The 17,651-nt window shown below is 33.6% G+C and overlaps 1 protein-coding gene across 5 annotated transcripts in view; it reads right to left on the bottom strand.

The window, feature by feature from the left end:
- The window catches only part of REDIC1 (regulator of DNA class I crossover intermediates 1), a 40,802-nt gene that overhangs the window by 21,339 nt on the left and 1,812 nt on the right, over positions 1–17,651 (bottom strand). For all 5 annotated transcript variants that reach the window (XM_074194838.1, XM_074194840.1, XM_074194837.1 and 2 more), the window contains exon 2: positions 12,544–12,583. In XM_074194838.1, coding sequence (XP_074050939.1) covers positions 12,544–12,583 — 40 coding nt within the window. The remainder of the gene's footprint in view (positions 1–12,543; positions 12,584–17,651) is intronic.

Here is a 17,651-nt window from a genome sequence, read left to right on the forward strand (position 1 = left end):
GCACTAAGAAGGAATCACAGATCCTACATGGTCCTAACACCCATAGAATATATTTTTGTTGTTGCTCACCATATCCAATTCTTTGTGTCCTTATTTGTAGATTTCTTGGCAAAGGTATTTCTTGGAAAATAATTTCCTTTTCCAGCTCATTTTATAGATGGGAAATCTAGGGCAAAGTTAAGTGACTTGTCCAGGGTCACATAGCTAAGTGTCTAAGATCACATTTGAACTCAGGTCTTCTGTACTACGTATATAGCTGTCCATAAACTATATAGTAACAGACAAAAAGCCAACTCAAATTCTCATCCAATTTTTGGTCCTATTAAAAGAAAATTTCTCCCACCCAAAACAGGTCTCCATAAATGACCCTGTTAACTTCCACCAGATCTGGATCTGATTTGTTCCACTCTACATCTGCCATCAATACCTGTTCTCAAACAAGTCCATTTTTTAGGGTGTAAAACTTCACTCCTCTTATCCATACTTTGTGCATGTACTCTGTCCCACCCCTTCCTGTTTTTCCACCCCCAGATTTTTGTCATGAAATACAAGTTCCTTTCTTGCAAGCTGGGTGAGTTCCTTTAGCATCTGTGGTATAGAATCTGTCTGTATTGCTCTGTAGAATGTGAGTTGAGAGAAATGATTATTAAATAACCAAACATTGGGAAGATCTAGAATTTTCTTTCCTTCTTCATTTGGAAATGAGTTAAAACTTAGCTCTCTGAAGGTCAGGATGGATAGTGAGACAAAATCTTAGAACTGTTACCTCACCCAACTAGAAAGCCTAACAAAGAATGTAATCTAAGGTGAATTCCTATGCACTGTGTGCCATTCAGTCATTTCTGAACAGATATACCCTCTTTAGTCTAGATTGTCTGAGGCAGGATAAGAAATTCTTTTAGTCCAAGACTGAGTGATCAGGAATGTCCTCCAGCACCTTATTAATAAGCTCACCTCCTACTGTAATATTCATTCTTCTAATTAATTGCTAATAAATCAGAATTGACTGGCATTCACAGGAATACTCACTCATCCAAAAGTATATATAAGCTTTGAGTGGGTTCTATAAAAGGTCTTTGGCATTTAAGAATATCACTGACACCTTTTATTATCAGCTAGCATAATTAATAAAATGATACCCAGAAATCATGTCTCTCAAACCTTTCTTCCATACTTGGCAGTCTGGCAACCCTATAAAGGAACTAGACCTGTGCACCCCTGATTTTTAACCAAAAAACTCCTCTATATCTTTGACCCAGGTAGAGAATTTCCAATGGAAAGCTTTTTTGTTGAAACTTTCAGTCTAACTCTCCCTTTTTACTAGTAATTAGATTTTCTCTTGGTAATTTTATAGATTCTGTCTGTTTTAAATGATTATGAAGCCAAGTGAATTGCTCAGAGGAGGGGACTTGCAAGGCTCACTGGGAGTTCATTTATCAATGAAGACATCACAAGACTTTGAATTAAGAGTGTAAGAAAAGATAATAAATTTTAATTCCCAGGTAACTGCAAAAAGTTACAAGCTGATTTCTTTAGAAATGCCACAAGACAAAGAAAGTGAGTTTTTACTTAACACCTAACTCAATCCTGAATTTAGATATGAAAATATGCTTCCTACAATCCTGAATTTAGATGTGAAAATTTGCTTCCTACAATCCTGAATTTAGATGTGAAAATTTGCTTCCTACAACTCAGGTAGCTATTACAAGAGTTAGTACTCTCACAGGTTATCGATGATTCCTTTGAGCTTGCAAAAAGCTTGACCATAGTTGCTTTAGAGAAGGACAGAAATGTTCATTTTGTGATTTCAAAATTATTCATGAATTGTCCAGGAGGCATCCCATATCTCTCCCATCACCCCTCCAAAAGACTTTTATTTGAAGTCTTCTTCTGTAGAATTTTATTTGAGCACAACATATGTCTCTGTAGCTTTATGAAAAGATTCCCTGTTTGAGAGGGTGAAAATCAAAAGGCTGTAGTTTAAAGGAAGCAAAGGAACTCTGGGCAAAGATATTGTAATTTTCCCCTTTTTGTGTATTAAGAAAAATATCATAATCCTTTATTTTTTCTGTATTGTTATAATATTTTACTTTCTGTATTTAGAGGCAAAAATCCCTATTACCTAACAAAATCCTCTGTTTAATTAACAAACCTTATATAGGCACATTGTTAAAACTATTACTCTTTTAAAAACTGTTAAATCTTCCCTAATCTTTATATATTGTCTCTGAACTAGTCTGGTATATAATCCTATCTAAACTAGTGTCTCCAAGTTATCTCATCAGGACAAGCATCAGAAATATCTTGTATTAACAAAATTTCAAACTCCCAGTCAAGCTGAAGCCTTCATCTAAGGTGCTATAAATTCTTAAGGCTAATCTGCAACTGTGAACCCCTCCAGACCTGTGCAGAAACACAACCCTAATATCATTCATTTAGTCACTCCTTAGTCCCTTGTAGTACTCCTCAAACCCCTCCCCCACTCCTCACCTAAGAGTTCTTTGTAAAAAACCTCTTTCCCCTCTTCAAACTGCTCACCTCAGTGACCGTTGCTGATCTTAGCCTTGCTACTACCTTGTAGATATACTCCTGTTCTTCATGCTCTTCCCACCCTCTACTACTCATGGTAACTGCTGCAGAAAGACTATATTTAAAGATGGAATGAATGGGGAGGGGGAACAGACTGCTTGAACTTCACTTTTACCTAATAGGCTCATCACCCCCAAGAGGGCAGAACAAGTATATATATATATATATATATATATATATATATATATATATATACATATATATATGTATATATATATATATATATACATATATATATGTATATATATATATATATATATATATATAAATATATATGCATACAAAGAGTAAGGGAGGTAGACAATTAAAGTTTGCCAAGATTTATGTGCCAGACATTGTGCTAAGAACTGGAGATACAAAGAAAAGAAAGCCAGTTCCTGCCTTTGAGGAAATCGCATCTGATGAGGTAGTCAACATGTAAACATATATACAAAAAGCTATATACAAGATAAATTATACTTGTTTCCCACCATTCTATTCTTTTCTACTTTTTCTTCTCTTTACTCCCCATCCTTTTTTATAGGTTCTTTCTTTTTTGATATTTTATTTTTTCAATTACATATTATGAAAGTTTTTCAATATTCATCCATATGCATATTTATAAGTTATACAATTTTCTTCCATCCACCCTTCCCACCACCACCTATTCATTAGAATGGGTTGGTGGAAAGGATGCATTTTATTTCTATATGAAGTGTATTTTATTTCTATATGAGGAATTAGAACTGAGGGAAAAGAAAGAAAACCATGATCCCATGACCCAGAATGGAAAAATGAAAAAGAATTTTTTTAAAAAACTGAACATAATATTCATTCAGATTCTGTAATTTGTTTTTTGTTTTGTTTGCTTGATCTTGATGTATATGGTGTACAGGAGCTGTGTCCATCAAAATTGATCAACTCACAATGTTGTTAATGTGTACAATGTTCTCTTGGTTCTGTTCCCTTCACTCAGCATCAGTTCCTGTAATTGGTTCTATGCTTCTCTAGAGTTCGACTATTCTAAGTTTCTTATAGAAATCAATAAGATTCATATACCAAAGCTTCTTCAGCCATTCCCCAACTGATGGGCATTCCACCGATTTCCAATTCTTTCCCACTACAAAAAGAACTGCTATGAATATTTTGGAACATGTGATATTTTTTCCTTTTCTTATGATTTTGTCTGTATATAGGCCTAATATTGGTATTGCTGGGTCAAAAGGATATGATCAGTTTTATTATTCTTTGGACTCAGTGCCATACTGTTCACCAGAATGGTTGGATTAGTTCACAACACCACCTACAATGCATTAATGTCCCAATTCTACCACAACCTCTCCAACATGGATTGTTTTCCCTTTTGGTCATCTAAGTCAATCTGATAGGAATGAGGTGGTACCCCTTAGTGGTTTTAATTTGCATTTCTCTAATCAGTAACGATTTAGAACTTTTTTTATATGATTGCACAGATCTTTAATTTGCTTAAAAATGACCTGTTCATATATTTTGATCGTTTATCAGTTGGAGAATGACTTATAACCATATAAATTTGATCCAATTCTCTATGTATTTTATAAATAAACCTAAGCTATGAAAATTGTTTCCCAGATTTCTGTTTTCCTTCTAATCTTTGCAGCATAGTTTTATTAGTCCAAAAACTATTTTACTGAATATAGGCAAAATCATCCATTTTGCAGTTTTTTGATGTACTCTATTACTTGTTTGGTCATAACATTCTGCTCTTTCCATAGATCTGACAAAGTATTTTCTTTATCTGTTAATTGGTCAGTGGTTATCACTGTTTATGTCTAAGGCCTGTACCCATTTTGACCTTATTTTGGTATAGGGTGCAAGATGTGGTCTAAGTCTAGTTTTTGCCTTACTATTTACCAATTTTACCAACAATTTTTGTTGAATAATGAATTCTTATACCAGAAGCTACAGTCTTTGAGTTTGTCAAACAATACATTACTTATAGTCATTTACTGCTGTAGCAAGATCCTAATTTGTAAGGGACTGTTGTGTGTGGAAGTACTAAAGTAAACCTTTATCACCAGGTGTCCTCCAGCATCAGAGCGTTGTTTTACCCATTGATTGGAGAGTGCCACAGGAGTGGGAGTGGACCAGGGACTGGGGAGGATATTTAAGCACTTGTATTTTGGTAAATAAATGGAGAACTTAGAGAACTTGCCATCCTTGTCTCCTACCTCTTCAACATTAGCCTGGATAAGTATAAGCTAGTCTGGCAAGAACCTAACACTAATCCACTGATCCACTCTATTTCTTAACCAGTAACAAGCAGTTTTGATGACTGTCACCTTAGAGTTTAGTTTTATATTTGGTAGGCATAGGCCACTTCCTTTACATTTTTTTCATAAGTTCCCTTGATATTCTAGACCTTTTATTGTTCCAGGTGAAGTATGTTAGTATTTTTTCTAGGTCAAAATTATTATGTGGTAGTTTGATCGATATAGCACTAAAGAAGTAATTTAATTTAGGTAGAATTGTTATTTTTACTATATTGACTCAACTTAATCATGAGCAACTGGAATTTTTTCAATTGTTTAGTTCTGAATTTATTTGTGTGAGGAGCATTTTGTAATTGTATTCAAAAATTTCTGGGTTTGTCTTGAGACTCTGATTCCCAAGTCTTTTTTGTTGTCTGCAATTACTTTAAATGGAATTTCTCTATCTCTTGTCCTTAGGCTTTGTTGTTCATATATATATATATATAAATGCTGGTGATTTGTGTGGGTTTATTTTATATCCTGCTACTTTGTTTCAAGTATTTTTATATGATTTTTCGAGGGTTCTCTAAGTACACCATCAAATCATCTGCAAAAAGTGAAGATTTTGGTTCCTCACTGTCAATTCCAATTCCTTCAATTTCCTTTTTGTCTCCTATTGCTAAAGCTACCATTTGTAATACAACATTGAATATGTTTGTGGTGTGATGTGAATACAGTGTAATATGTGTATATTGTAAAATGGGTTTCCTTGTTTCACTCCTGATGTTACTGAAAACATTCCCAGTTTATCCCCATTATGTATAATATATGTTAATTTGTAAGATAGATACTATTTATTAGTTTAACTTCATTTACTCCTATTACCTCTAGTGTTTTTAATAGGAATGGGTGTTGTATTTTGTCAAAGGTTTTTTCAGCATCTATTAAAATAATCATATGATTTCTATTGGTTTTGTTACTAATATGTTCAATTACGTTGAGTGTTTTCCTAATATTGAACCATCCCTGCAACTCGGTATAAATAATGCTTGATCATGGTGTATTATCCCAGTAATTACTTGCTGTAATGTCTTTGTTAAAATTGTATTTAAGATTTTGACATCAGTGTTCATTAGATTGATCTATAATTTTGTCTATTTTGACTCTTCCTGGTTTAGCTAATAGCACTATATTGGTGTCATAAAAGGAATTTGGCAGAACTACTCTTATTTTTAAAAATAGTTTATGTAGAATTGGAATTGTTTGTTAAATGTTTGGTAGAATTCAACTGTAAATCCATCTGAACCAGGAGATTTTTTTAGGGAATTTATTGGTGTTATCTTCAATTTCTTTTTCTGAAATAGGGTATTTTTTATCCTTTTCTTTTAAGCTGGGAAGTTTGTATTTTTACACCTATTTCACTCTGATTGTCAAATTTGTTGGCATACACTTAGGCAAAATAGCTCTAAATTATCTCTTTAATCTACTCCTCATTGGTGATAAATTCACCCTGTTCATTTTTGACATAATTTAGAATTCTTTCTTTTTTTATAATCAGATTAACGAAAGTTTAACTATTTGATTGCTTTTTTATATTTTTATTTATGGCAATGGGGTTAAGTGACTTGTCCAAGGCCACACAGCTAAGTAATTATTAAATGTCTGAGGCCAGTTTTGAAACTCCTGACTCCAAGTTCGGTACTCTATTCACTTAGCTGCCCCTTTATTGTTTTTTTTTTTTTATGAAACCAACTCAGTTTCATTTATTAGGTCAATGACTTTCTTGCTTTCAATTTTATTAATCTCTCGAGATTCAGATTTTCTAATGTGGTATTTAACTGAAGATCTTTAATTTGTTCTTTTCCTAGCTTTTTAAATTGCATACCCAATTCATTGATCTCTTCCCTTAAGAATTCATATAAACATTAAAAGATATAAAGTTTCCCATAAGTAATTACTTTGGTTGCAGCCCATAAATTTTGGTCTGGATGCCTCAATGTAAACATTTTTTTTGGATTAAATGATTGATTAATCATTTGATCCACTCCTTAAAATTAACTTATTTAGGTTCCAATTAATTTTGGGTTTATATTTCCTTGGACCTTTATTACATGTAATTTTTATTGTATCATGATCTGAAAAGTATGTATTTATTATTTCTGCCTTTCCTTTTTTTATTGCAAGGTTTTATAACCCAGTACATAGTCAATTTTGGTAAGTTGACATGTACTGTATAGAAAAAGGTATATTCTTTTCTATCCCCATTCAGTTTTCTCCAGAAGTCTATCATATCTAAGTTTTCTAAGATTTAATTCATCTTCTTAACTTCCTTCTTTTTTATCTTGTAGTTAGATTTATCTAGTTCTGAGATAGGGAGGTTGAGGTCCCCATTATTAAAGTTTTGCTTTCTATGTCTTCTTGTAATTTAAGGTTTTTCCTCTAGGAATCTGGATGCTATACCACTAGCTGCATACTTGTTTAATAATATAGTTGCAATACCTATGATGCCTTTTAAGAAGATGAAGTTTCCTTCCTCATCCCTTTTAAGGAGATTGATTTTTGCTACTACTTTACTGAGATTAAGATCACTACCCCTGATTTTTTTTTTACATCAGCTAAAGCATAATATTCTTTGTGCCATCCTTTTAACCTTTACCCTGTGTGTATCTCTCTTCTTCAAATGTGTTTCTTGTAATCAACATATTCTAAGATTCTGGTTTTAAATCCATTCTGCTATCCACTACCATTTTATGGGACAGTTCATCCCATTCACTTTTACAATTAAGATTACTAATTCTGTATTTCCCTCCATGCTATCTTTCTCCATTTGTACTTCTCACTTTCCTCTTATTCCTCCTCACCAACATTTTGCTCCCTTTTTCCTTTAACTTTTCTTTTAAATTTTAACTTTAAATTTTCATTCACTTACACCTTAGCCTTGCCTTTTATCAGTCCCTTCTTTCCCCCCCCCCACTTTCATCCCTGTGGGATAAGATAGATTTTTAAACCCAACTGGGAATTTATGTGAATCCCTTTCTGAGTCTAATCTTTTGAGAACTCAGTATTCATGCAGTCTCTTCTTTCCCTCTACTATAATTGATCTTTGTGCCTCTTCACCTAGCATTTTATATCCTTTACTGTCTAGTCTTCTCCTGATATAGTCTGTAGTTTTATGCTTTCATTATTTTAACCCTGTTTTGTATTTCCATCTGTCAAAATATACTCCTTTTATCTGACATGACAGAAGTGCTATTCTCAAAAGCTGATTGCTTGATTTAAATAATAAACAGCATTGCCTCATAGTCACTAAGTACCCTCCCCTCTACTGACTCTCAAGAGTCATGAATCACATCAAATTGTAATCATTTTATATCTTATCCCCTTTTTAGTTCAATCCTCATAATCCAAAGCTTCAAATAAATCAAAATCATTTCATGAACCATTTAAATCCATCCACCCCCAATCATGGTCCAACTGTAGCCAAAACAGAAAGCAAAGCAAAGTCTCTTCATGATGTTTTTATGTCTAGTCCCTGTAAGTGTATTCTCTTCCTCTAACTCTATAGTACTCCAACCATAGCCCTATAGTCCTCCCCAACCAAAGTATCAAGTACACTCTCTCCCATTGTCCCTGTAGCACCCCAACCATGATCCTAAAACCCTTGTTAACTAAACTATGGATTATGGAAAGGAAGTATCATTTCCTAATCTCTTTATGTCCAACCTTTCTAAGTGGGTTCCCACCCTCTGCCCCTGTGGTTCTACAAACCTCTAATTAACTAGTAAAGACTGATGATTGGTCTTCATTCTTGAAGACGACCATGACATCAGGGAGGTGAAGCCATGACAAGTATATGATTTGAATCTGAGTGAGGGAATGCTGTGCCTCACTTTCTCCTCCAGGGTCATCTGAGTCCAGTGGCCATATATGAATCAGGATGCGAGGCAATTAAGATGAAGTAACTTGCCCAAGGTCACATAGCTAATGAGTATCAAGTAGGTGAGGATGGATCCAGTGCTGTATACACTGCACCATCTAGCTGTCCAAAAGTAAAGTCTGATTTAATCATGTATAGAGCCTCTAAGTACTCTACCTGAAGGTCTCTCTTGAGAGGCATGGGAGACACTAGCATAGGCATGAGCAAGGCAGAATTAAAGTAGCTCAAAGGAAATGTGAGATACGCAAGTTTAGAGTAAACATCCCAGGTGTTCACCTGGAGTATTTGTGCCCACCCTGTGGTAGACCATTCTGGACTCATATTGGTCTGATCACAGTGTAATTAGTTTCAAACATAGTAATGTCATTTTGGTCTTCTTCAATAACAAATATACATATATATGCATACACACACATATATACATATACATATAAACACACATATGTGTATATACATATACATGTGTGTGTATGTACACACACACACACACACACACACACACACACACACATCTTGAGAAAAATAACCCTGAGCTGTTTGTGCAGGGGCTGGAGTCTGCTCCCTGGCTTATTGGTGGCCAAGATGTTGCCTATGTAGACCATCTTTTATCTCCTTTCCCCTTACCATATCATCTAAATTACCTCCAACTCCTTTCCATTCATTATTTTCAAAGTGTAACAAAACCACTTCTAGGTCTTCAGTCTCATTTTACTAATCTATGATCCCTTATGACATAAAAGTTCTGAAAAGAACTTTTTATCTCATCCCTTTCATTAGAATATAGACAGTTCATCAACTGAAAGATCCTTCCAATTGTTCACTTGCATTTGCCTTTTTATTCTTTCTCTTGATTTCTGTATTTAGATTTCAAGCTTTTATTTATCTCTGGCTTTTTCTACAGAAATGTTTCAAAGTCTTCTATGTCACAGAAAGGTCCCTCCCCCAACTCCCACCCTCTATATAATTTATAATCAACTTTCTGAGTAAGTTATTCTTAATTGTATGGTTTTATATGGGTTTTTTTAATTACACTCCATATTCTCAATGTTTTAAAATTATAGCTTATAAAGCTTACATAATTTATATAAAATTATATATAATTTATAAAAAGTTATTTTACAAACAATGCAATTTAAGATAAGATGGAATTAGATAGTCTGGGAAAACACTTTCATCAAACTTATCAGATAATATCTCCATCTCCAGGGAAAATGGAATTCATCCCCCAAGGGCTCAGTATGATAAATCAATGAACAAATAAAAATATAAGTTTATTCTACCCATGATGCAAACTCAGAAATGAATAATTCAAAAATGACTACAATCAAAACCCCAAGATAAGTTGCCCACAAGATCAATTAGAATTCCCAGAAAAGATGAGAGAAGAATTTTAAGACATTTTTTAATATTACAAATGAAATGGGAGAGAAAGAAACAGAAAATTTATTGGAAAAACTTGTTAAGACTTGGAAAAATTTAATTTATTACAAGATAAAGCCTAACACTACTCACAGACTTTCTAACATCCAGAGCTTCAGTTTAAAGAAAAAAAATATAATGCAAATAGTCAGAAAAAAATAGAATTCAAAAGTCTGGATCTGACCAATTTTATGAGTTATAATTATAAAATAGTAGAGAACATGTAAGTAATTTCAAAAGATAATGTATACAGCCTTATAATTAAGAATAACAAGATAGCTAAGTGGCACAATGAATAGTGCACTGGCCTTGGAGTCAAAGGACAAGAGTTAGAATCCAGCCTCAGGCACTTGACACTAGCTGTATGACCTTGGGCAAGTCACTTAACCCTGACTGCCTTGCATCCAGGCCTATCTACAGTTGTCCTGATTTATAGACTCAGTTAAATCAGATGTCTGAGTGTATAGACTCAGATGGAAAAAAAATGAGGCTTGTGACTAAGCACAGGATCTCTTCATTAAAATCCAATTCATGTGCTTGTCATGGTATCACCTTCCTTGATATCATGGTCTTCTTTGAGAATAAATATAAACTTCATCATCATCATCCTCTTCATCAAGAATAATTTATCCAGGAAAATTGAATATAAACTATATGCAGAAAACATCATCATTATTATCCTCATTAAGAATAACTTAACCAGTAAAACTGAATATAAACTATATGCAGGCATGAAAGAGCAAAAGAAAGGGTATCAAAGATGATCAAAAAAACAAACCAAAATATTGAGTGAGAAAGAAAATTGCACTGGAAGAAGAATGGGGGAATACTGAATGGAGTAGATTATTCTACATAAAAGAGAAATGAATAAGATATAATGGAGAAAAAAGATGGGAGAGGGGGTTGGAACTTTCTTTAAAATGATAAGTAATATTTTTCTAATATAATCTGCAAGCATTATCTATAACAAGGGTAAGCTAGAAGTCTCTTCTAAATATAATCCAGGGTAAAGAAAGAATGCCTATTATCTCTATTATTTAATACTGAACTAGAAATGTTAGCTATATCAATGAGAGAAGAAACAGAAATTAAAGAATTGTAATAGACAATAATGAAACACAACTATCATACTTGGCAGATGATATGATGTTGTACCTAAAAACTGCTTCAAGTTATTAACAATTTTAGCAAAATTGCGAGATACAAAATAAACACACAGAAATCACCAGCATTTCTGTATATTACCAACAAAGATCAGTAACAAGAGCAAGAGAAATTCCTTTTAAAGTAATTTTTTAAAATGATGTCACCTAAAGAGAGTATACCTGGAGGTGTAGAAAATATGGTACAGAAAATACTTTTTTCTAATTTTATTTATTTAAAGCAATGGGGTTAAGTGAATTGCCCAAGGTCACACAACTAGGTACTTATTAAGTGTCTGAGTCCGAATTTGAACTCAGGTCCACCCTGACTCTAGGGCCATTGTTCTATACACTGCAACATCTAGCTGCCCCTAGAAAATAATTTTTAAAAATCAGGGAATCTGATCAGAACAAGTCCAGAGGGTTGATAATGAAGGTAATAAATTGATATGCTACTGATCCCTTGACAGGAAAATGAAGGACTAAAGAGTATAAAATGAAGCATACATTTGTTTTGCTTGACTATACATGCTTCAAAAAGGTTTAGTTGAGGTGGAAGAGAGAGGTGACAACATATATATATATATATATATATATATATATAATATACACATTATATATATATATATATAAAATATAATTTTTAAATCAAAGAAGATATCTCTTCTCTTCTACTCACCAAACTACCACCTAACCAACTCCATTATAAGATCTTCCATTTCCTCTATACCATTCTTCATTTGGTGCAAGCAGTCTTTGCTAAAATATATGCAAAAGTCTTTTGAACCATGTACATATGAGAATCAACAGTCTACACAGTCTATAAGGAAAACTAGTTAGAATAGTTTTCCTATCATATATGCTAACTCAAATCTATTTTAATACACTCAAGCTATCCTGATCCTTTCAGTTGACAACAAACACCAATTAATGTTATGGACTAATTATTCTATGTACAAGTCAAAAGGGACCTCTCTAGGCCTCCATGGATCTAATGGAAGAAAAAAGGAAGAAAACTTTCAGAGGATAAATAGTAATATTTTAACTTGAAAAATAACTGGAAAAGACTTAAAAAATCTAGAGAAACTTTAATTTCATCTAGTGTACTGCTCCTGGCACAGAAGAGGGACTTAAAATGTTTGTTGTGTAAAAAAATGAATACCAGGAGTAATTTCTGAAAAAAAAAAGTCATACATAGATCACCAATCCTACAAGGATGAGCTAAATATGAAAATATTTACTTTACCTTTTGCTTTCTCCTTTCCTGTTTAAACATAACTCTGGTTCTAGATATAAGTAGGAAAGAGGAGAACATAAAACAATTTATGGATAAGATATTTAAAGTATATTTTATCTTAATCAAAACTGGAGAATTAAAACAAATATTTATTCATGCAAAGAATATACTTTCACTTACCATTTGATATGTTCAAAATTCATTCGAATAAAAAACTAAGATTCAAGAAAATATGTTTGCAATGACCTAATTAAACGTTAAGTATAAATGAATCAGATTACTATTCTAGTTTAACAACTTTATTTCACAGAAACTATTTCTTATCAAGTGTTTTTATTAAATCAACATGAACATCCTTTGTTTTTATACATATCTTTACTGTGACCAAAATATAAAGACTTATCTTATATTTCTGAAAACACTGTTGCAATTGTTACAGAAACTTCAAAATAATCCATAAGCAGTGATTCATAATAAGTTTTATCAGTTCTTCTAATTATACAGTTGTAATTAGAAAGTTTTATAGATGGACATAGATCAAAAAGGAAGAATGTTAGGGCATGTAGAGGGGCACATTGAACAGGAGCATGGGGGGTCTAATTTTATAAGGTTTTGAGGGAACAGACTAATTCTGTGCCACCCTGGGATTAGTTCATTAACATAGCCAAACCATCTCAAAATTGTCAGTAAAACTTTAAAATAAGCATTTCCATGTTATTTCAAAGTTAGCAGTACTATTTTCCTTTTCAGTTTCATTCCCTATAATTCCATAATCTTATGCTTATGAATTGTTAAATAATTTAAGGAATTATGAAATTGAGCAGGTATACCCAATTTCCTCCCAAAAGACCACATTGGCAGTGGTGAGTAAGCCTTTAAATATATTTTAATAAGGCACAGAGGATGCAGGAACCACTAGATGTAGAAAGTAAAGAGATAAACAGTGAAGAGGAAGGTCATAGGACAGAGGCAGACAGTGAGTTGATGTAGATAGAATTGAGGAAAAAAAGACAAGCAACATGAGGAAGAGTACGGGGAGGGGGAAATGCACAGAGAATGACTTGCATAGAGTTGGGAGCACCTGGCAGTATGAACCTAGATAGAGAAGGAAGAGTTCTATTGCAAAAGAAGGGGCACAAGGAGCAGGAGTTTGGGGGGAATTCATTTTATAGGGTTTTTTATTGGGGGGGACAAACTACTTTTATGCCACCTTGGGGTTAGTTCACTAACATATCCATATCATCTGAGAGTTGTCAGTAAAACTTTTAAGGTATATATGTGTGTGTGAGAGTGTGTGTGTGTGTGTGTGTGTGTGTGTGTAAGTTAGCAGCACTATTCGGTGTTTAACCATTCCCATTCCCCCTGCTACACTGAATGTCAATCAGAAATAATAATATTTTATTATTATTTAAGAATATATTTTTTGGAAGAATAGAATTTTATCAAGCATACACTGAAAACTGATTAGTAAAATGAATTTTAGGTACACATGAGAATTTTGTTTCAAATACCAAAAAAAAGTAAAACACTGGCAATATTAATCTTTACCCATACTAGAATAGAATACTGTTTTGAGTTTTTTCATTTATATAAATTAATAATTCATCTTAAAACAAACTGCTCCAGACATTGCAATTTCTTTCTATCTTCAGCACTTAGTGCTGTGCCTAGCACATATTATTACTCTAGGTACTTAATAAATATGCATTAATTAATTAATTAGATGATTTAATCTTTAATATTATTTGTAATATTCCTTACAATTAAATTTGACTTTGATAGCTCACTATAATATGGAAGCAACTCAGGGCTCACAAAGTGCAAATTTTAGTAGGACTTATCAGTGACCAAATTGCTTGGAAATATCAAAAATAAATATCAAAGGACTGAATATTTGATCCAGCGAGCAACAGAAGTTTTGGAGTTTACTGAATAAGAAGGTAAAAGTTAATTTATTGGCTCTTGTGTAGGATGGAATGGAGTGGGGAGAGACTTTAGGTAGGGAGACCAAATTGGACAACTGCAGGTGAGAGATGCTAATGACCTAAATTACTGTGGTAGCCATATGAGGAGAGAGAGAAAGAGAGAGAGAGAGAGAGAGAGAGAGAGAGAGAGAGAGAGATGAACAGAAATAGTAAGATCTAGCATCTGATTTTGGATATGTAAATGGAGAGAATAAGACAAAGAAGTTAAGAATGATATCAAAGTTTGAAACCTGGGTGACTGATGACATGTTATCCTTGAGAATATCAAAAGAGGAAATAAGAGTTAAGGTTGCAGGGAAGATGAACAATTAGTTTTTGCACACTTTGAATTTCTATTCCTTAAAGGACTGGAATTCAGAAATTTTTTTTTGTAATTCAGTTATTTTTCAGTTGTGTGTCCAATATATTTTGTTGGTAAATATACTGAACTGATTTTTCATTTCCTTCCATAACCCATTTTTATAGACAAAGAAACTTAGGTTGACAATGTTAAGTGACTTTTCCAAGGTCACATAGCTAGTAAGTAATTGTCTGAAGCTGAATTTGAACTCAGAAAGATGTTTCTTCCTAATTCTCAGTCTTGTGCTGAAATAGACTAGGACTGGATAAATAGATCTAGGCATCATCTACATAGAGAAGATAACTGAATCCATTGGAACTAATGAAATCATTGAGAGTATAGATGCGATAGAAAAGAGAAGAGCCAGGATCGGGAGGTCAATCACAGTTGGTGGGAATAACATGACTGAAAGAATCATAACGAAATAGACAAACAGGTAGGAGGAGATGCAAGGAAGCAAAAGTAATGAAAACACAGAAAGAAAAGAGTGTCTATGAGGAGAAAGTGGCCAAGAGAAATTTTAAAAGATGACAATTAAAAAGAAGCCATTAGAGTGGCAATTAGAAGTTGGCTGTTAAGAAAGTGAGAGGAGAAAAGGTAAAGGAACCAATTTCCTCAGAATATTTTACCTTAATACTTAATTTAAACTTACCTTAATTTAAACTAATGGTAAAATTAATTTACACTTCCTGACCAGAAAATGGAAACACTGATGCATACTGGGGGAGTTGGGAACTGATTCAACCATCCTGCAGAATGTTAACCCTTCTCCTCTCCAAAAAAAAAAAAAAATCACAATGCTATAAAACCGGATTTATTACAAAAGAAATGAATGTGCATGTGGAATTCCTTTACCAAGTTACAAAGGAGTCCACAATCCAGTCAGAAGTTTACATGTTTATGACATGTAACAAGTATGGGAAGAATGGAGCGCAATTACCTCTTAATTGGGAGTAGCATAAGAAGGGAACTGTAAAAATGGCAAAGGGTTAAGTTACCCCCTCAAGGGGAGGAGTATGAGTAAGTAGGATGGTAAATGTAGCATTCTTTTCCTTGGCAACTGCTAAGACCATCACAAAGATATGATGGTCTGCTTATCTACAAGGGTCCCAGCTACACAGTTTTTCGGGCATCTGTTATGTAATTGGTTTGAAACTCAAGGACACACAGGGAACCCAGCTAGGGGTGCAAACAATGAAAGGTGTCCCTTAGGGGAAGGAGTGGGGTTTCATCCCTGACACATTTGGTTTCCTGCATTCTCTGGGTCCAAAGTGTCTGGAAAATATGGCAACTCTAGAAGAGTGGTTAAGTAGGCTTCAGGGAAAGAAGAACAATTTGGGACTAGGCACAAAAGTTATAACACTTTGCATACTTTTTAATCTGTATCTCATAGAAATTTTAAAAAATGAAAAACTGATTAAAAAAAGATAAAAAATATTTATAGCAACTTTTTCAGTGGCAAAGAATTGGAAACTGAGGACACATCCAACAACTGGGTATTGACTAAACTAGTTGTGGTATATGATTGTCATCTAAGACATGACAAGCAGGATATTCCCAGAAAAATCTTCAAAGACTTACATGAACTTATGTGAAGTGAAATGCATAGAATAAGTAGAAAACTGTACATAGTAACAGAAATGACTCTACACTGATTAACTGTGAACTGGTCTCAACAATACAAATGATCCAAGACAATTCTGAAGGACATATGAAGAGAAATGCTATCTACCTCCAGAGAAAGAAATAGTGGAGTCTGGAGATGGATCAAAACATATCTTTTGTTACTTTATTTTTTTATGTACTGGACACATTAGAATGCCAGATGTACACTTGCCCCCCAAAAAGCTATTTATGGAGAACTCATACAGGGCAAGCACTCACAAAGGGGTCAGAAGAAGGGACACCCTGAAGGTCTCATTGAAGAACTTTAGAATTGACTTACATAGCATGGGAAACACTGGCACAGGACCAGCCAGTATGGTATGCCCTTGTCAGTGAGGGTGATGCACTCTATGAGGAAGGCAGAATTGAAGCAGCTCAAAGGAAATGTGATACACATAAGTTTAGAGTAAACACCCCAGGTGCCCAACTTGTGGTAGAGCATTCTGAGCTTCTATTGGGCTGATCGCCCTCAGTCAGGCACACTGTAATTTTTCTCAGACATAGTGATGTCATTTTGGTCTTCTTTGATAATGAAGGGGAAGGAACCAACCAAACAGAAATTTACATAGTTCAGTCCCTCCTTTACTTTAAAATACAGTTCAAGTAACATCTTCTCAACATTTTTTATGATTACCAAAACTGTTTTCACTCTCAGTTTATTATCTGTACTATTTTGTACATATTTGTTTTAACTTTATAATTATGCTATATGTCTTTATATATGTATTTTCTTGCTCAGCCCCCATTAGAATGAAAACTTTTTTTCAGTTGGAATTATTTCATCCTATGTTCTTGTAACTCACCTGTCTAGCAAAGTACATGGCATTTAAAAAAAAATACTTGGTGATTGATTTATTAAAATTTTTTATTTTTTTCTCCATGTAAGTAACTACAGTCTCTCTAAGGATACTTTCCATGTAAACTGTTTTTGCTTTTTCTTTATATCCTCAGAGCTTAACATAGAGAATGCCTACTATCAAAAGTATATAGCAAGCACTTAATATATGTACACTGATGACTCATTTAGCTAGTACATGAACTATAGGAAGGGAAGTATTGTGAAGAAATATACAAAGATAAGTAGTTACCCATCTGTAAAAAGCCATAATTTTTCCATTTCAGTGTCT

Source organism: Macrotis lagotis, chromosome 7, assembly GCF_037893015.1.
Source record: "Macrotis lagotis isolate mMagLag1 chromosome 7, bilby.v1.9.chrom.fasta, whole genome shotgun sequence".
Lineage (NCBI taxonomy): Eukaryota > Metazoa > Chordata > Mammalia > Peramelemorphia > Peramelidae > Macrotis > Macrotis lagotis.